The sequence below is a fragment of the Wickerhamomyces ciferrii genome, contig 00156, assembly GCF_000313485.1.
Source record: "Wickerhamomyces ciferrii WGS project CAIF00000000 data, strain NRRL Y-1031 F-60-10, contig 00156, whole genome shotgun sequence".
Classification (NCBI taxonomy): Eukaryota; Fungi; Ascomycota; class Saccharomycetes; order Phaffomycetales; family Wickerhamomycetaceae; genus Hansenula; species Hansenula ciferrii.
Genome location: NW_011887584.1, coordinates 1 through 21,353, shown reverse-complemented (window position 1 = coordinate 21,353; position 21,353 = coordinate 1). Strand labels below are relative to the sequence as shown.

The 21,353-nt window shown below is 31.1% G+C and overlaps 5 protein-coding genes across 5 annotated transcripts; 2 read left to right on the top strand and 3 right to left on the bottom strand.

The window, feature by feature from the left end:
- Nucleotides 1–885: 885 nt before the first annotated feature.
- IST2 (Ist2p) lies at nucleotides 886–8,229 on the top strand (the record flags this gene model as incomplete). The annotated part of the gene is made up of 1 exon (XM_011275001.1): nucleotides 886–8,229. The coding sequence occupies one exon, from the start codon at nucleotides 886–888 to the stop codon at nucleotides 8,227–8,229; it is 7,344 nt and encodes a 2,447-aa protein (XP_011273303.1).
- A 1,258-nt stretch (nucleotides 8,230–9,487) lies between these two features.
- Nucleotides 9,488–11,398, bottom strand: POL12 (DNA-directed DNA polymerase alpha subunit POL12; the record flags this gene model as incomplete). Its single annotated transcript, XM_011275000.1, has 1 exon — nucleotides 9,488–11,398. The coding sequence occupies one exon, from the start codon at nucleotides 11,396–11,398 to the stop codon at nucleotides 9,488–9,490; it is 1,911 nt and encodes a 636-aa protein (XP_011273302.1).
- Nucleotides 11,399–12,519: 1,121 nt separating this feature from the next.
- Nucleotides 12,520–12,753, bottom strand: COX8 (cytochrome c oxidase subunit VIII; the record flags this gene model as incomplete). Its single annotated transcript, XM_011274999.1, has 1 exon — nucleotides 12,520–12,753. One exon carries the CDS (start codon nucleotides 12,751–12,753, stop codon nucleotides 12,520–12,522), a length of 234 nt encoding a protein of 77 aa, XP_011273301.1.
- A 1,740-nt stretch (nucleotides 12,754–14,493) lies between these two features.
- BN7_4374 (uncharacterized protein) lies at nucleotides 14,494–16,620 on the bottom strand (the record flags this gene model as incomplete). The annotated part of the gene is made up of 1 exon (XM_011274998.1): nucleotides 14,494–16,620. One exon carries the CDS (start codon nucleotides 16,618–16,620, stop codon nucleotides 14,494–14,496), a length of 2,127 nt encoding a protein of 708 aa, XP_011273300.1.
- A 1,051-nt stretch (nucleotides 16,621–17,671) lies between these two features.
- Nucleotides 17,672–19,438, top strand: VPS33 (tethering complex ATP-binding subunit VPS33; the record flags this gene model as incomplete). Its single annotated transcript, XM_011274997.1, has 1 exon — nucleotides 17,672–19,438. One exon carries the CDS (start codon nucleotides 17,672–17,674, stop codon nucleotides 19,436–19,438), a length of 1,767 nt encoding a protein of 588 aa, XP_011273299.1.
- Nucleotides 19,439–21,353: the final 1,915 nt, after the last annotated feature.

Genomic DNA, 21,353 nt, shown 5'->3' with positions numbered 1-21,353 from the left:
CCTCTTACACTAGATGGTCTTTCAAACTGATTTGATATGATCTGTGATATACAAATTCTTTCTTTATCAGCAGTAAATCTGCCAAATAAATTTTCATTTTTTTCTCGAGTAGTACAACCCAAAACGAAAACAGGAAGCGAAAAGCGGTTTCTCTCAGTTTTGCAGTGAATAAACGATTGTTCATTTCTGATCATGTCAAGTTCATTACTGGGTTGATGAGTGCTGATATTGTAATCACTGATATAGAATATTGCGTCAGTTTGATATTACTGTGCTGTTTTTAGACTGATGTAATGATTGTATTTGCTGTGTTCGAAGCCATCAAAGAAGCCAAAGAAGCCAAAGAAGAATCATCAATGTATGGTTTACAATCTATATCAATGTAGTATTTCGTCATAAACACAAGTAATATAATTCAGATCTAAATTGTAAGAATAATAGGCAATTGAATTGAATTCATTGCTGATTTTAGTTGAATTTTGCATTGCAAATGAATTTCAAATAAAATTTCAGCTTAAAATTTAGGGTCTAGTCTCTATAGTTTATATATAGTCCCTGGATCCAAAAGTGTGGTACCGAAGACTTGTCACAAAAATACACTTATTAACTACTCGCGAACACAACTAGGTAATTCACCAGTCTCCAAACTCCACAGCCAAATTTCAAATCCATCAACCAAAATAGATCAAAATAGTCCACTCTAGTCCCTGTCAGTCCCAAAGCAATCATTTTTCATTTTGCCAGCGAGAAAGTGAAATTTGGTGCCTGATTTAAATACAGAGAAGCTTTCCTTCTTCTTGAAACATTTTCACTTTATCAACTCAATTCAATTCAATTCAATTCAATTTTAAAAGTATTATATTCAATTGTTCTCACTTAGATATAATGCCGGCAAAAACATTGGATAATGTTAAGCCTTTGGGTGAATTGAACCCTGATTTTGTACTTTCTGTAAAGTATACCGTTGATGAAAAAGGTATCCCATTGGAAAATTCTGATGGAAAGTTTGCTACTTTAATTAAAACTTTAATAAAAGCTGGATTTTATAGTCAAGTTAGACCTGGTGAAGATTCAACTTTATTAGTATTTATCAAATTAAATGATTCAACTTTATTAAAAGCTTTAAAATCTTTCCATTTAAAAGATTACTTGTATGGTGTTAATAATTCAATTGATGATGATGAACAAATTTTGGAAAAATTAACAACTGCTGAAAAATTACGTACTGGTTATTCAATCATTACTGATCCTGAATTTGAAGGTGGTGCTGGTATAACCGCTGGTTCAGGTCAATGGGAATTTGTTGATAAAATCATTCCATTACATGATTATGAATTGAATAAAAAATTATTAGATACTTGGTTGAAAAAACCATTGATTGATGAAAATGATATTGCAACTATTAAAGATATTGCAGGTGAACGAGTTGCATTATATTTTGGTTTTGTTAGATTTTATACCGTTTGGTTAGTTGTTCCTTCTGTTCTTGGATTCTTATCTTATTTCTTCTTTAAGAGATATTCTGCTATCTTCACATTTTTGAATTTGTTTTGGGCCATTTTATTTACAAATTCATGGAAAAAGAAGGAAAATATCTATTCTATTACTTGGAACACTAAGGATTCTTCTTTAATTGAACCTAAAAGAAGTGAATTTGTTGGTGAAGTTGAAGAATTGGATAATGTTACCGGTATTAAATCTCCAAAATTCCCATCCTACAAGAGATCATTAAGACAATTGGCTTTTATTCCAATTGCTTTAACTTTTGCTTTAGTTTTGTTATCTTATCAATTTGGTTGTTTCTTTATTGAAATCTTTTTAAATGAAATTTATCAAGGTTCTGGTAAAATCTTCCTAAGTTTAGTTCCAACTGTATTAATTGTTGCATTTATTCCAATCATTACCGCGGTTTATACCATTTTTGTTGATAAATTTGTTGCATGGGAAAATCATGAAACTCAAACAACTCATGATCGTTCTGTTATTCAAAAACAATTTGTTTTGAACTTTTTGGCTTCATATGTTCCATTAATCATTACAAGTTTTGTTTATTTACCATTTGGTCATTTAGTTAATCCATATTTATCATTTATTTATGGCTATACCAATAGATATAACATTACTATTAATCAATCCCATTTTGAAATCAATAAAGACCGTTTAAATCAACAATTTGCTTATTTTGCCGTTACAAATCAAGTTGTTGGATTCTTTGTGGAAAATATTGTTCCTGTTGTTATTAGAAAAGTTACTGAACATTTTAGAAAATCAAAAGAACAAAATGCTGCAGTTGCTTTAACTGATTTACCTGAAGAAGCTGAATTTTTGGAACAAGTTCGTAAACAAGTTACATTACCTCCTTTCAATGTTGATGATGAATATAGAGAATTAACTATTCAATTTGGTTATTTAGCTTTATTTGGTCCTGTTTGGTCATTATCTCCAATTGTTTCATTAATTAGTAACTGGGTTGAATTCAGAGGTGATGCTTATAAATTATTTAATGAAGCTGCAAGACCAATCCCTCATAAAGCTGATTCAATTGATCCATGGAACAAGAATTTAAGAGGTTTAACTTGGTTTGCCACTTTAGTTGCACCAGCTGTTACTGCATTATTTAGACAATCTGATTTATATGATGTTGATTCATTTTCTCATTTGAAATCACCAGTTAGATTACAACCATGGACTTTATTAGCTATTGTTCTTTTCTCTGAACATTTATTAGTTGCTTTGAATTTCATTGTTGAAAGTGTTTATGGTAAAATTACTTCTGAAAAGGAAGCTCAATATGAATCTAACTTATACAAGACACGTCGTCAATACATTGAAGGTTATTTACAACAAACTGGTGGTGCTTCAAATGGTGTTTCCAAAAGATCTGTTCCAATTGATCCAACTGAAACTTATTGGGAAAATTTCTCAGATGAAGAAGTTGTTAAACATGCAGGTATTATTCCAAAACAAGTTTTAGATGCTATTGCATTCAAGAGAGAAAAAGAAGAAGCTGAAAAACAAGAAGCTAAAGTTCTTGCTGAAAAGAAGAAGGCTGAAGCTCAACAATCTAAACAATTTGAACAAGAAAAGGTTCAAAATGAAAAATTAGCTTCACATTCTGCTTATCAATCTTATCCGGAAGATTCTGCTTCTAATTTACAATCTCGTTCAAATAGATCTGCTCAAGTTCCTTCTCAAGTTCCTGCTCAAGAACCTGTTGATTCCACTACTGCTTCTAAAGGTGTCCCTGCAACTTCTGTTCCTTATGCTTCAAACACTCAACCATCAACTCAAGGTAATGGTCATGGTGTTGGTGTTGCCGCTGCTACTGCTGCCGCTGTTGGTGGTGGTTCCGCTTTAGCTGCTGGTCAAGGTGGTCAACAAGCCGGTCAAGAAGGTCTTTCTAAAGGTTTTGATGCTTATACTTCTCATCCATCCCAAACTGGTGCTCCAACTGGCTCTCAAGCTGGTCCTCAAACTGGTGCTACTGGTGGTAATGTTCCTCAAATTAATGTTAATGATGCTTCTACTGGTTCAGGTTCAGGTTCAGCCCCTCAAACTTCTCAAGGTTATCCTGCTGAATATGGTACTGCTGGTACTAGTAAAATCCCATCTGATGTTTCTTCCACTCAAAGATCTCTTGATCCAGCTGCCAATAAAGGTTCTTCATCTTCAGGTTCAAATGCTGGTACCGCTGCAGGTATTGGTGCAGGTGCTGGTTTAGCCGGTGCTGGTGCTGCTACTGGTTCAGGTTCAGGTTCTTCTTCATCAAAGAGAGCTTCTGGTGTTCCAGCAGGTGCTACTTCAACTTCTGGTAAATCTGCTGTTTCTAATGATGCTGTTTCTGAAAACTCTGCTACTTCTGCTCCATCTACAAAATCTAGTAATAGAAAGAGTGGTTTCTTTTCTAAATTCACCAAGAAGGATGCTTCTTCAATTGCAAAAGCTGCTAAAGAAGATGGTTCAAAACATTTAGCTGAAGGTAAAAACATTGCTGGTGACTTGAAAAAAGGTGATTTATCAAGTACAAAGAAATTAGCTAATGATGTTAAAAGTAATCCTGATGAATATATTGGTAACACTAAAAAGGCTCTCAACTCTTCTGATTATAAATCTGGCTCAGGTGCTGCTTCAGGTTCAGACGCAGGTACTGGTGCTGGTGCTTCATCATCAGGTGCTAATGCTCAAGGTCCAGAATCTTCATCTTCAGGATATGGTAAAGCTGCTGGTGTTGGTGCAGGTGCTGGTTTAGCCGGTGCAGGTATCGCAGCTTCAAGTGGTCATGGTTCTGAAAAATCTTCTTCTGCTCCACAACCAAATATTGGTTCTCGTCAAGCTGCTGCTGAAACTCCATCTGGTCCTAAAGGTGATGATGTTTATGCTTCTCAACCAACTTCAAGCAGGGTTGATCCTCAAGGTGATAATGTCAATCCTTACAATGCTGTTCCAAAAGATACTCAACAATCCTCTTCTGCTAATCCATCTACTACATCTGGATCACAATCTCATGGTAAAGAAGCTGCTGGCTTAGGCGCTGCTGGTGTTGGTGCTTCTGCCGCTTCAGGTTCAGGTTCAGGTTCAAAATCTACCGCTACTGAAGCTCCAAAAGAAGAAAAGAAAGGTGGTTTCTTATCCAAGTTTACAAAGAAAGATGCTTCTTCTATTGGTAAAGCTGCTAAAGAAGATGGTACCAAACATTTTGCTGAAGGTAAAAACATTGCTGGTGATTTGAAGAAAGGTGATTACTCAAGTGCCCAAAAATTCGCTGGTGATGTCAAGAGTAACCCAGATGAATATATTGGTAACACTAAGAATGCTTTCAACTCCTCTGACTACAAATCTTCTGGCAAAGGTGCTTCAGCTGCTGGTGCCGGTACTGGTGCTGCTACAGGCGCTGGTGTTGGTACTGCTGGTGCTTCTGGTAAATCTTCAGGCTCTGATCCAACTGGTTCCTCAACTTCAGGTCAATATGGTTCAAGTACTACTCGTGATTCTGATGCTCTTGAAAATGCAAGAGGTCCTGGTGATGCCTCAGCTGCTACTCAAAATGCTCATGGTCCAAGCTCTTCTTCTTCTGGTCACGGTAAATCTGCTGCTATTGGTGCTGGTGCTGGTGCCGGTGCAGCTGGTCTTGGTGCTTCTGCTGCTTCTGGTTCAGAATCTGGTTCAACTGCTACTGAAGCCCCAGAAGACACAAAGAAAGGTGGTTTCTTATCTAAGTTCTCAAAGAATGACGCTTCTTCTCTTGGTAATGCTGTTAAAGATGATGGTACCAAACATTTTGCTGAAGGTAAAAACATCGCTGGTGATTTGAAGAAAGGTGATTACTCAAGTGCCCAAAAATTCGCTGGTGATGTCAAGAAAAACCCAGATGAATATATTGGTAACACTAAGAATGCTTTCAACTCTTCTGACTACAAATCTTCTGGTAAAGGTGCTTCATCTGCTGGTGCTGGTACTGGTGCTGCCACAGGCGCTGGTGTTGGTGCTGCTGGTGCTTCAGGTACATCTTCAAGATCTGCTCCAACCGACTCTTCTGCAACTGGTTCATCTACTTCAGGTCCATATGGCTCAAGTGCCACACGTGATTCTGATGCTCTTGAAAATGCAAGAGGTCCAGGTGATGCTCCTTTAGCTGCTCAAAATGCTCAAGGTCCAGATTCTTTTTCTTCAGGTTACGGTAAAGCTGCTGGTATTGGTGCTGGAGCTGCTGCTGCAGGTGCTGGTATCGCTGGTCTAGCTGGTCGTGGTTCAAATGGTGCTGATACTACTAATGCTTCTCAACCAACCACTGCCGGTTCTGCTACAGGTCAACCATCAACCTCAGGTACTACTGCTCCATCCTCTTCTGCTGGTTATCAAGGTGATGATGTCTCAGGCTTATCATCAAAAACCAGAGATGTTCCTCAATCTGACTCTGCATATGGCTCAACTTCTTCTACTACTGAAGCTCCAAAAGAAGAAAAGAAAGGTGGTTTGTTCTCTTTCTTTAACAAAAAGGATGCTACTTCAATTGCCCAAGCTGCCAAAGAAGATGGTACAAAATTAGCTTCCGAAGGTAAAAATGTTTTTGAAGATGTTAAGAAAGGTGATTATTCAAGTGCTAAAAAATTAGCTAGTGATATCAAAGACTCTCCTGATCAATACATTGGTAACACCAAACAAGCCTTCCAACAATCTGGTCAAGGTGAACATGGTGCTGCTACTGGTGCTACAACTGGTTCAACTGGTGCCCCTGCTCAAGACTACACTCATGGTGCTAGTCAAGTTCCTTCTGATTCAACTTCTTCAGGCCATGGTATTTCTGGTAAACAAGCTGCAACTGGTGCTGGTGTTGCCGGTGCTGGTGCTGCTGGTGCTGCATATGCTACCCGTGATCATGATTCAACCTCAGCTCATCCACAGTCTTCATCTTCTGCTACTCAACCACCAGTTTCTGGATATGATTCTACATCTAAATCTACAGGCCCATCAGGTTCAGGTGTTCCAACAAGTCCAGGTGCTGCAGGTGCTACTTTACCACCAAATTATGGTACCTCTGGTTCTCAAAATAAATCAACTGCTGGTACTTCATCATCCAACTCTGCTTATGGTTCATCATCCACTGGTTACACTGGTACAAACTCTGATGTTTTCGCCAACCAACCAGATCAAGCTTTAAGAAACTCTGACGCTAAAGGTTATACTTCATCTCAAGCTGCTCAACAAGGTTCAAGTGGTAAGAGTCATGGTCATTCAGGAGCTGCTACTGGCGCTGCCACCGGAGCTGGTATTGGCGCAGGAGCTGCTTATGCTGGAAAATCTAGTTCAGGTTCAAGTTCATCAAAACCTGATTATTCTGCTTCAGGTGTACACGCTGATAATTCTACTGGTTCAAGATTTACTGATCAAGGTTCTGCTTCTAACCCACCATCTTCCCAATATGTTTCTCAAGGTTCTGCTTCAAATCCACCATCATCTCAATATGTTTCTCACGGTTCTGCTTCTAATGCTGGTAAATCAAGCACTTCTAGTGGTAATGCACCATCAGATTTAGCTGGTTCAAATAGAAATCCATTTGTTACTGGTGAAGCTACTTCTCAATCAAATAAACCAACAGCTGATGATGGTGCACCAACTTTAGATCCTAAATCTGCTGGTCATGTTAAATCTACAGATGCTTCTTTTAAACCTTCAAAAGTTCCAGCAACTGAAGAATCACATCCAACCTCATTAGGAGGTGCTGAAAAGGAACATGCTAACCAAGGTGGATTTGGTCTTGGTGGTATTGCAGGTGCTGTCGCAGGCGCTGCAGGTGCTGCTGGTTTATCTAATAAATTTGGTGGCCATGGTGGTGAAACTAAAGAAGGTTCAATTCCAAGTGGTGGTCAAAATGTTAGCTCAAATTTAGCATCCGATGGTGAAAGAGCTACCCAAGGTGGTGGTTATAATGCTTATTTAGAGAAAGCTAAAGGATATGGTGAAAAGTATGGTTCTCAATTTAATGATTATGTTCAACAAGGTGCTCATAAAGTTGATGAATATGCTAAGAATAGTGATAATGAATATATTACTAAAGGTAATGTTTATGTTCAAAAGGCTGCTGAAAAATCTGATGAATATGCTAAGCAACAAGCTGAAAGAGAAACTAAAGAAGGTATTTCAGGTGGCTCTAAAGATGCTACTGATCCAACAGGTTCAGCTGGCGCTGCTGCTACTAAACCAAGTTCAGGTGGTGCTACAACAGGTGCTGCCACAGGTGCTACTGCTGGTGCCACAGCTGGTGGATTAAGTGCAAGTAATGCAGGACCAAATGCTGATAAAAAATCATCAACATCAGGAGCATCCCAAAAATCATCCAAATCAGCCTATAACCAATTTAGTAAAGAACATACAAAATCACAAGAAAAGAATGAAATTGAACCATCATCAGGTTCATTACCACAACATTTCCAATATGAAAATAAGAATCCATACACTGGTCAAACCGGTCCAGTTCCTGGTACTGAAGACAAAGTTTTAGATACTGATGGAAATCCAACTACTAGTGATAATGCAGTTAGATCTAAACCAGCCAAACAATATGGTGATGAATTAGCCCCACCTAAAACCACAAATGATGTTGAATCTGCCTCAAGTCAATCATCACCAAGAAAGAAGAAAAGTTTCTTATCATCATTAAAGAATAAAGTTAAAGGTAGTCCAAGTCCAAATAGTTCAACACAAACTTCACCAAAGAAGACTACAGCTTGAAGAATTAGTTTAAATTTCAAAAATGTATTATGATTTTGATTTTTTTTTATGATTTTTATTATTTTATTTTTAATGAGAGATGCAGTTATAGTGTTTTTTCTTCATTTATTATTTGATTTTTATATGAGTTTACAATGTTAAAGACTATTTTTTGATTTATATATTTGAAATGTATAAATACATATATTATGTTATATTAAAAAACACAATTGTAAGCTAGACTATATAGTACACTTCATGCATGTGATATTATGCAGTACTTAATATTATGATTATATACATGTATTCTTTCCCTTCTCCATATATATAGCATGTGCGTTTACTATATAATATTAAATATAAATTCCTTAATTGACAAATTCAAATTAATTTTAGTTAATCCATGATATCAATTAATTTAGGGGGTTGAATGGTAATTTACGGTACCAGGAAAATTTGGTCTCATATATTAAACATTATATATCACGTTAGATAATTTAACTCATTTAAAACATGAATGACATCAAATCTGCTTTGTTTAACCATTTGACTTCGTATGACGGTTGATTTGTCAATTATATTAACGTTATTGTTGCTTATATTGTTCATACAATGATGCTACAAGTTACAAGCTACAATTCTATTGCAAAAACAAACCAAGTTTAATATAATTTATCAGCATTATACAACTTGTAGATTCATATCATTAAAACTAAATACTCCAATTGTCTTTTTCAAAACAAATTAAGAAAGTATAGCTTTATTAAACTAGTGACCTATTCCAAAGAAGTATATCAACCATCAGCCATCCGTAGAAAACGGTTACCTTAAATAATAATCTGCCATATAATAATTCTATCAAAGGGCAAAATTAATTGGAAGTTTAGTGAGTAAAATTGAGACATTAGAGATCTAAATAATGAAGTTCAACATTTTAACGAGAGTTAAGCCATACATATTTAAGCTTAAAAGATTGTTTATCTTAGAAATGATTTGAATTTTTTATATTCAATTCGCGGTAATTTGATTAATGAACATGCTGCGCTAACCGATAAGTGCGCGAATTCTTACCAAATTAAGTATGGTATAAGTAATATTAATGCTAGAGCTACCTTAGTATCGATTATTATAATGTTAGGAGAAAGTCTTGAATTTATTTTTCCAATTCATTTGAATTGATTTTGATATGAGTTTACAATATATTAAAACACTATTATTTCGTTTATATCTTTAAATAATAATAAACACAATATGTTACCAAAACCCAAACTTGTAAAGACTAACTTTTAATTATATCAACTCTTGCTCTTTTCCAAATATCATGTAAATATAAATCTTCACCATCTTCATTAATTTTAGTTAATTCATCAATTTTAGGTTTTTCAATAGTAATTTGTGCCAAAGTACCAGAAGAATTTGGTCTCATAAAAACACCAGGATTAATAACTAAAGTATTTTTAACAACTCTTGCGAAAAATCTTAATTCTGATGGTATGATTAAAATATCTGGTAATACATCATTAAATTCTGATAAACCTAAATATGGAACATCTAATTCTGAAGAAGGTAAAAATTCAAATTCATCTTCATCATCATTTGAACTGGTTATTTTTCTTTGAGATTTTGAACCGGGGAAACTTGGATAAAATCTTCTTTGTTGAATAATATGATTTGAAATTCTATCAAATCTATTCTCCCCAGCTGGTGAACCTTTATTTATATCTTTTAAATCTTTAAAAATATCATTATTTGAAACACCAATTAATATTTCATTAATTTGGAAAATAGAAGGATTTGGGAAATTTTTAATATTTTTAGTTGATGATAATTGTAATTGTTTTTTATCATAAGAATCTTGTGGATATGCAGCATGTTTTGAAATAGAATCTTTTAATGATGGAATTAAAATAATTTGAATTTTATTATTAATTTTTTTCAAAATTGGTGATACTAAAAATTTAAAAATATCATCCAGGGTTTGAATTTTTTTACCTGTTGGAGATTCAATATCAAGATTACCTGATGAAACTAAAGGATGTGAAATATCAATAAAAGGACCAAACATAATAACAACATGTGGTTGAATTTCATTATTAACTTTAGTGACAAAATTTTCCAAATATGTAAAATCTAAATCTTTTGATGAAGTATAAGGACCATTAATACATAAAATTTTTAAATCATTTTCTAAGTTTTCATAATATGTTGTTAATTCATCATTAGTAGAAACTGGTGAACCTAAATAAGGAATTTCTAAAATTTCATTAATTTTAAAAAAATCACCACTTGCATTTTTACCTCTTAATGCAACAATTTGACCTGGAAATAATGAATAATCTGTTAAATTTGATAAATCTAATGGGATTCTTTTACCAATCCCTAAAGTTCTTGAAGTTTCTAATGCAAGAGAACTTGAATTTAATTGAATTGATTCAACTTGTGGATTATCAGGTATGATTCTCCCCACTGTAATAATTTCAGATTGAGATATTATTGAAGGATTATTAAAATCTGATGAAGGGATTTGATAATGTTGTTGAATAATTTTTGTAAATGAATCAATTTGTTCATCCAAGATATCTGCAGTTTCTAAAATTTTTGTTCTCATTGTACGGAATTGATATTTTTTTGGATCAAAATTTGCAATTAATTTTATTGGATTTTCATCTGATAAATCTGGTTTAAAACCTGGAGATATAGTGATTTGATTATTTAATGATTCAATAATTTTACCAGATTCTTGAGTTGTTTTCAAAGGTGTTGGAGTATTTACCACTGGTGTATTAGTTATTGGAGTTTTTTGTTCTAATGGTGATACCAATTTCCTTGGAGTTGAATCATTTAATTTCTGCTTTTTCTTCAGGATAGTTGGAGTTGAAGGTAAGAAATTAAAAGGACTTGAATTATTATTTGTAATGTTAATCTTTTTATTTAATTTTGTTGTACTTGGAGCACCATTTTTTCTTTTTTCCAAATTTGATTGAATATAATTTTGTAATAAACCTAGGTTTTCCACAGTATATTCTAATTTTAAACCATCATATTTTGTTATAACAAATGATTCCCAATTTATATATAAATCTTCAATTGATATAGCGAAAATCTTGACAATTTGTTCACATTTTGTTATGAGTTCTTCATGGTCAATCTTGGGACCGAATTTTTCTATTAATTCATCTTTAGAGGACATATTTATACTCCTTGTTTGTAATTCTGTTATTAATACTAATTGAAGTACAATGTACAATGTACATACGCGTTAAATTAAATTTATTTTTCGTGTATATAAATTTAAGAAACCCGTAATTTCAATGGCAGATTCAATCAGTGCTTCAAACCATTTTGAATATTTTGTATTTTACATAAGGAGAATTTCGAGATTTGTTGATGATTTTGTATTCGTTTAAACAAGGTATTTTGATCAGAAGGATTGATTGTATTTATTTTATTAATAGGTTTCTAATTATATCAAGTGTTATTGTTATTGTGATCTCATTATTCAGTGGTCATCATTGTGTTTCAATTCATAGTATAATCAGATTCATAGTATAAGGGGATTTCTATTTAGTGGAGAAATATTAAATCATAATATATCCAAAAAAGTCAAAGAATATCATATAAAGTATTATCACAACAAGAGATCTAGATAAACAGTCAATCATAGCTCGATTATTTAACCAAGTTTATTTCAAATGGTATGAATATATTAATGATCTATAAAGATATTGTTCCATTACTAACAATGTTTATTAGAGTGGTGGTAAATTTCCATATCCAAAAGTGAGTATTAGCCCATATATAAGCCAAATATTATATTATACTAACCATTCAAAAGCATATTTGGACACCAACAGGTAAGCATTAAACTCATATATACCCTAGTATTAATATATTAACTTTATACAGGTGGTTGGTGGCATGCACCAAAAAATGCCAAATCAAATTTCATTAAAATTGGAACAGGTATTACTTTATTAGTTTTAATTGGTTATCAATGGGGTTCAAAAAACCAAATTATTGCTCAAGAAGAATATAGTGATGAAACTTTAACAAAATGGAATAAAGCAGCTGGAGTATATTTGAAAAAGCAAGAGAAAAATTGATTTAATCATTATTTATTGGTCTATTGATCTATTATTTATTTATTTATTACTTATTTATTACCTTATTTATTTATTTATTATACTACATTCATATAACAATTAATCATGTATTGAATAAATATGTCTTATATTATCTGAATATCTGTCTTATAATATTTTTGTATTTTATTATATTTTATCTTATCTTATTACCAACTTATAGCCCAACTTAAATAGAACCAGATCTTTTCAATTGAACATAAACAGCAACAAATGGTATAGCAAAACCTAAACCAAAGAAACTAAAATGAACTATAGCATATGGAATTTTTCTGTTATGAACTTTAAATGGAATATTTGTATAAACACCTTCTTCAAAATGGACAGCTTGAGATTTTGAAGTGTGGAAGGCACGTCTGGCCATAGGTTTGACTTGGTTTCTTAGGAGTTGACGAGCGAACATTGTATAACTTGTTGTTGTTTGATAGTAATACCAGTTATTTCTAGTTGTTGTTTATTCGTTGATTAATTTTTTTCTAGTACTTTAAATTTCAAAGGTCGCCCTGATTTAGAATTTCGCGGGTTTTGGTTTTAAGTGTTCGCTGATTGGAAGACTGAAAAATGAAAAAAACAAATCTATGAAAAACGTACAATAAACAGAAAACAATCAACTATTAAAACACACAATATCATTATCATTATATTACAATGGCTGTTGGTATCATCAAGGGCTCTTTAGCCAGAAAAACTTATGTTGATTTAACTGTTGGTTTGACCTTAGGTTTAGGTTTCGCTAGTTATTGGTGGTGGGGTTTCCACAAGGGTAAAATTGAAAAAAGAGAAGCTTATTATGCTAAATTAGCTAAAGAAAAAGAAGCTGCTGAATAAACAATACATTACACTAAATAAGGCATACACATTATATTCATATTTATACACATCATTTACGTTTTAATGGATTAAATTTACAAATTTGGATTTTGTTATTGTAGGGTATTATATTATACCATGGGTTAAAGATCTGATTAAAAAGTAATAGATATAATAACTTAACAATATAATAATTTAACAATATAATAATTTAATAATATAATAATTTAGTAATATAATAATATAACGAGACTTCGTCTCATTATATTACACTACAATTCATTCCAAAACAAAACAAGTATATTGAGTAATATATATATAACATTCTCTTAACTTGTACTTCTAATCATCAAAACTTAATACTCTAATTGTCTATTTTTCAAAACAAATTATAAGAAAGTATAGCTTTATGAATCAGATTAATTGATCCCACGACAAATGCTAGGATACTTTTGATTATATGGATGGGTGTAAAGAACACTGACTTGTTTAATATTTTCAAGGAAAAATTACCCCACTTAAAGAGCATGATATCGAAACATATTTGACAAAAGTTTTTGAATTACTCTAAAAGCATATGACCCAAGCAATATTAAGAGTTGATTCTAATTCAAATGATTTACAAATTTCTTTTAAAAATATCCAACGTTTAGAAATTTCGCGGCCTTTGATTGGTATATTTGATCCAAACAACATTAATATCATAGTACAAGATCACACAAAGGCTTGTGATTATAATCTTAGTACTATAGCTGTTACTACTTTTTCAATATAACTGTCGATCCATATTCTATCACGCTACATGGTTATTAAAAAGACAAAGCAAGTTATGCAATATATCAATATCAATATACACCTTAACTTGTAGTTATCATCATTAAAACCATTACTCTAATTGTCTATCATTTCCAAAACAAATTAAAAAGTATAGTTTCTAAGAGATAGTGCTTTAGAGGTATCCATCAAGAACTGCAGGTTGAAATTACTTCTTCCTGGATACAAGACACTCATGGACAAATAAATCTTAAACAACCAGTCGAATTATAATTTTCCAACGGGACTTTTCTTAAGAAATTCCAACACTCCAAAAGCAAAGAAACATGTAAAACAATTCATGGGTCTGACAAACTTCTATTCACATATAATATAAATATATCCCAAAAATACAAAGTAATCTGCACATTATTGATCATGGTTTTAAATTTTCATTTTCAATTTCTTGTCGAGATCGTCGCGGGTATTTGATCCATACAACATACCATATATTGGCTGATAACTGATAACTTAGAAAACGAATTACAACTATATTAGTATATCAAAATACTCTAAAGATCTATAAACTATGACATAACTTCTCATTTGGATCAATTTTAAAACAATCATAATTCTCAAGATATCCATTATCTTTAATAATACTTCGTCCATAATCAACTAAATATGCTTCATCATTCTCATTGAAGCAAAAATTATCTTTTTTAATATCATTATGTTTAATCCTAGCTCTTGAAAGAAGTTTAAGTTGTTTATTAAAGTTCTCAATCCGTTTAGGGGTATCTTTTTCATTATCATTCATAAATTCAAGAAATTCTGTACAGATAAATGGCCCCCAATAACAATATTTTGGTTGTCCTTCTGAAAACAGTTCAAGATATGTCCATCCATATTGTAATAACTTAGGTGAATTAATCTGATCTTTTTCTTCATGTGTTAAATTCCATTGATTGATTTTCTTCAAAGCTGTGATTTCCTTCAAATAACTTTCTTTAATATCTTTTAAAACATATTTAAAATCTTTATAACCATATTCTAATGAAGCTAATATATTAATTTCTGATTGATTGAATTCTTTAGCATCTTCTTCAGTATATGGCATACCATTAATGATTGCATACCTATGAAGATATTTTAAATTGGATAAATCAAACATTTTGAAAAATACTTTATTCGAAATGTTTGTATTTGGTTTGAATATATCAGTACCATTGATTTTAAGTTTTACACCTTTGTAAAATGTGTATTCTTCCAATAACTTATAATTTGACACTTTTAAATTGGTATTTATTGGGAATAATTTTGTTGAATCAAAATTTTCATCATTTCCATTAGTAGTACCTTCTAATTCACTTTTGAGTTTCAACCTTTTTGAAGACCTCGTCTTTCTATGATCATTTGTTGGAGATTTTTTGGAAGTTTTGGTTTCATCTCTTGGTATATTACCCATTTTCTCCACTCCAACATTTTTTTTAAATCCATGTTTAAACTGTGATAAAACAAATGGGTTAAAAAGATCTTGATTCCATCCTTCATCCAATAATCTATATGCTCCTGTAGTTAATACATCATTACCATTGGAATCCTTTAACCATGAATCTTTAGGTAATTCTCTTCTAATGGTATCATAGATTTTCAAAAATAACAAAGATTGTAATGTTAAAAAGTCAGCTTGTATAGATCCACTATTATCAATTAATTTATATCTCACTGGTGCATCAATAACAGAAACATCATCTTCATTATCACTCCACCATTTACCATTATTCAATGGGTATTCAAAATATAAGGTTCTATTGAAATCACTAATTATATAACTACCCAATTTATTAAAAGTTTGAAATGGACCAATTTTACGGAATGTCTTGGATAATTCTGCAAAATTATTAGTCTTGTGATTTTTTAAAGCCTCTGAAATTAATTTAGGACCTTCTAAATCTATTCCACAAATAAATGTTAAACGATCTTTAGAGTCAAGTGTAATTAAAGAATCTGCCAAATGTGAATGAAACATTTCTTCATCTCTTAGAGTGGGTGGATATCGATTATCATCATCATCAGAAATGGATTTCCAAAACTCACTTGGACGTGTTTTCTTGATCAAGCTTGAGCTTCGAAAGTCAATCCAATATTTAGATTTATCATTAATTGAAAATAAAAGACTTCCAATGAAATGGATCATTGGTATAACAATGAAATTATTCATGGCGTTTTGTATATCTTTTCCCAAATCGAAAGTTTTAAACTTGGATATTGCATCAGAAGAGTTTTCATCATGTAGGATGCGAAAAGTCCATAATAAACTGTTTAAGTTATCCACTGCTTCATCTTCTTCCATTTTGTCTAATGAATAATCAATAAATAGTTCTAATTCAGCAAAATTCTGATACAATTCATCATTTTTGATTTCTTTAATGGATTGGAAATGAATAGATTTAAATGCATCATGGAATAATAATGCCCCACTATCAATAAATAGATTATTAGCTTGCTTTTCATCACTCTTTTCAGTATAATTTGAAATTAAATCATGGACCATTGGTGTAGAAACAAATAATTTCCAGAAGGAATTTAAAAATTTTGGTCTTTCGCCTTTCTTTAATTTAAGCCTTTTAATATTTTTAGAATCAAATCTTTTGTATGAGATGCAAAACTCCCTTCTAATAGCAGAAATTGCTAGGAAATTCATATTAGTTCTTTTTCCTATGGTATGAATACACTAAACTCACCATTGTACAAATCTTCTTTATTATTAACATCAAGATAAAATTCATTTTGAGTTCCTAATATTTCTTGTTGACGTATTTTAAATAAATTTTGAAGGTTGAACTTATCTAAAGAGAGTGGTAAATACTCATTTAGATTATCAATTGTATCTTCAAACAAGATATGATTATCCCTAAGGTCGTAGTCATAATCTATGAATGCATTTACCATCTTTTTAACTTTGTATTAACCCTAGCTCATAAAGTCAACTGAATAAATAGTATTCTCAAAAATTGGATATATTTATATAATTACCAGGTGAACATAACCAGTGGTTACGCGATCATAAAGACCAACTCATGATTCATGAAGTATTAATTAATGGTTATAACTTTGTTTTATTGTAATCAAGATATATATTCATGATTTGACATGTGTACATATATACGATGGTACTTGATCTAATACGTCAATTATCAGTAGTTTTTGTTGTTTATATATATATTGATTGTACTATGACAAATTAATTACAAGTTACAAGCTACAATTGTATTTCAAAAACAAACCAAGTTTAATATAATATTAATTACTATACAACTTGTACTTTTATCAAAACTAATACTCTCATTGTCTATCATTTCCAAAACAAATTAAAAAGTATAGCTTCATTATCAATGTCCATATGCTCATTACAAATTCAAAAGCATTAATGCGCACACATTATCACTGTAATCATAATGATAACTGAGTATTCCAATTTAAAACTGCAAAATAATAAATGAAGGGCACAAGACCTATTAAATATCTATCCAGTGAAGAATCACGGAAATGTATGAATACCCAATACAAATAAAATTCCTTTGATTATTGTACAAAATAAAATTTCAGTTTAAGGATTTTTATTTTCTTTTATACTTTTGAAAAATTCGCGGAAATTTCGTATTTTTGATTCATACAACATGGCTAATAAAGACGTAAACAAGTAGACATTCTTATATCTTGAGAACCATATATTAAACACCACAGTCGATACCATGTCTGACCCACTAGATCAATTGATATCCATTCTATCAAAACAACAGAAAACATTAGTCATTGAAAAATCATTATCAACTTATATCAATTCATTAATACCTTTTTCAAATTTAAAATCTAAAACAAATATCTTGGATGTATATTGGTTTGAAAAAAATTCAATAAAGACTATCCTTGAATCAACTTCACAAAATATCACATTCTTAATCAAATCAAATTTATCAAATCTAGAGTTATTACAAGAATTCATCCATGATTTAATCAACTTCAATCCCTCTTACAAAATTGATCTTATATTAACTCAAGATTATTTCAAATCTTTCAAAATTAAATTATCTCAACATGGGTTAATTGGTGATTTAAATTCAATAAATTCTTGGTTAATATATATTCAACAAGATTCAACTATTCAATTATACCTAGATGAATTAAATTCATTATATCTCTATAAAAATTCCAACATACCTTTCAAATTAGCTCAATGGGTTCATAATTATCTATTAAAAAACCCAGAGATTAGAATAACTCATATCTTAGCAAAGGGACTAAATTCTTCAAAATTTGTTTCAATTTGGAAAAATTTAAATAATAATTATATAAGTTCATTATCCCCCTTGGATAAAAAGCAATATCTCAAGATTGATCAAGGATTATATGGTTCAAATACAAATAATAGTGGTAAACAATGTGATTTAATCGTATTAGAAAGAAATTTGGATTTCCTTTCTGTTTTATTAAACCAATTAACTTATTCAGGGATTATAGATGAATTATATGATATTGATATAAATTCCATAAAACTTGATGATGAATTTTTCAATTTAAATGAAGAAGAAGATTCATTATATGATTCAATAAAATTTAAAAATTTTGGTGAAGCTTGTGATGAATTAAACACTCAAGCTAAAGAATTGCAATCAAATTATAATGATTTACAATCTCAATCCACAATTTCTCAAGTTAAACAATTTGTTGATAATTTACCACATTTAGAATCTTTGAAAAAACAAGTTTCAAATCATACAAAATTAAGTGAATCAATCTTGACTCAATTAGAAACAAATGATGAATTTTCAAAATTTAATATCCTTTTAGAATTTCAACAAGATATTATATTACAAAATTTAACATATTCTTCAATAATTAGCAAAATATTAGAATTGATTTATGAAGATAATTATTCTTTTGAAGAATTAATAAGACTTATTTCAATAACTTCAATAATTTATAATGGGATAAGAGAAAAAGATTATATCCAATTAAATAATGAAATTTTAGAATTTTTTGGATTCCAAAATTTTCAAATTTTACAAAATTTAATTAAAATTGGTTTAATTACTATAAGAGGTGATCCATCAATTATAAAAAATTTCAATAATTTAAATTTAAAATTAAACTTAGTACCAAATGATGATGATCCTTTAGGGTTTGCTTATAGAGGTTATATCCCATTAATAACAAGAATCTTAGAACAAACCATCTCCACAACAAAAAGATCATCATGGGATCATCTAGATTTAAAATCATTAATCTTGGGGAAAACTATAGATGAAGAATTAACACAAGACAATATTGGTCTTGGTGGATTATTACAAAAAAATTCAATTGTTATTATTGTAATGATTGGTGGGTTAACTTATTCAGAATTAGCAACTATTAAAAAATTAGAAAAATTGATTAAAGAGAAAACTGGTGTTGAGAAAAAGTTTATTGTTGTTACTGATTCTTTTATAAATGCTAAAAAATTAATAAATAGTAATAAATGATTGGATCAAGCTTTGATATTCAGTTTTCTAATATAATTATCATTAATTCTGATTAACACACTTGGCTCAGGCCTTATAAGTCTGCCGGAAGCTGGCTAAACCATAATCAATAATTGTAACAGAGTCATTTTTCTCGTTATAGATGACATTCTGTTCACGAGCTAGGTCATTATGACGAATCTTCATTGAGAACAGCATATATTCTTGTTCAAGCAATAATTGTACTTGATGTGAATCATCACTATTGTATGGAATTCCATGAATATAGTCAAATATCAAACCATAACCTGCTATTACAAAATTACCCTTGTTGTCTAGTACCTCAATGTATGAACATTTGTATAACTTTTGATAATTAAATACATTTTTAAACTTGTTCTTGGGGTTTTGCATACAATCGTTTATGTGCTTAAGAAACCTAGCTTCTCTATCCAACTTTCTCAATTGATCTAATTGGATTTCTTCATCATAACCCCTGAAAATGGGGAAATCATAAAGTTTTAGCACAAATTGATGATCTGGTTCTAAACCATCAATTTTAAAAGTTTTTGATAGCGACTTGTATGATAATTGGAGAACTTTAGCTCTAAGCTCATCACCCAATTGTAATACTTTCAAATCATCTTTTTGTAATCTTATGCAATTAGTATCTTCGATGAACCAAGACTTGTAATTATGAGGGTTTGGATTTCGTGCTTTCCTATAATTAATTCTCTGTCGTAAAGTTTCAGCTTTTTCTTTTGAAGAGCTTTTCGATATTTTGTTTATGAATCCATCACTCAACCGACAGTCTTCATCACCACGTAATAGCTTTGAAAGCACATAAAAAATCATCCATTTGAGGGTTACTACTGTATCCGTACTCCTGATGACTTTATAATCAATAGAAGTAGCCATATATTCTTTTTTTTCACCATCTTTATTTTTTTGTGTTATGACTTTGCTTTTATCACAATTGATTCTGAAGAATAACGACTCGCTTAAATTGGTAATCATACCGTACGATGTTCTGTGTCGTGTCATATATGTGATTGCTTCTGACATATACCTTATGAAATCTCTTGTGGGTCTGTATTTATTATCAATATTTAGTTCTTCTTGAGATAGATGCCTTCTTTGTTTTTTTGTTTTAGGTACAATTTGATATTCAAGGCAGTCTTTATTTGTGATTATTGTATTGAGGGTATCACCCAAATCTAGTTTGCCAGATCTAGCTTCAATTATCATTGATGTTTTTTTTGTCATCGAATAAACTATTGAAAATATACGATTTTGAAGATTCAAAAAAGGTATTCGATACTTTGAAAAGTTTTCTAGCCGGTATAATCTCAAAACAGATTCAAATATTTCATCTAAATATTCGTCAATATCTTCTTTATTCAGTGGTTTTATTTGGTCAGACAGTAATCTGAAATAAATTTCTGGTTTAAAAATTTTGGAATCATTTTTTGTTAACTTTTGAACTTCATAATTTTGAATAGAATTTTCAAAGTCCTCTTGGATATTCTGTTCCCATGTCTTCAACAGTTGGTTTTGTGTTCTTAGTTCTGAGTTGTATGCATTGAAAAGCGAATTTACTGCATGAAACTTCTCTGATTGTGAATCTCCCACAGATGTAAAGATATTCCAAACTTTGGTCGCCTGATCACAACATTCGGCTTCTATTATTTCATTTTCTATTTCCCTAGCTTCTGTTATAATTATGGGCATAAACTTGTCATCATCAATAGAAGAAGCACTGGTTGATATTGAAAAGCCATAGTTTTCGGTTTCGTTGTTCTTCATAAATTCCTTGACATTTTGGGGATCCATATATTTCTCTAAAGCTTCATGAATAAATTCTTCATCAGTAGCTGGGTCTATAATTGGGGTTGTTGTGCTCAAAAGTAAATTGAAAAAATTCATACTTTTGTAC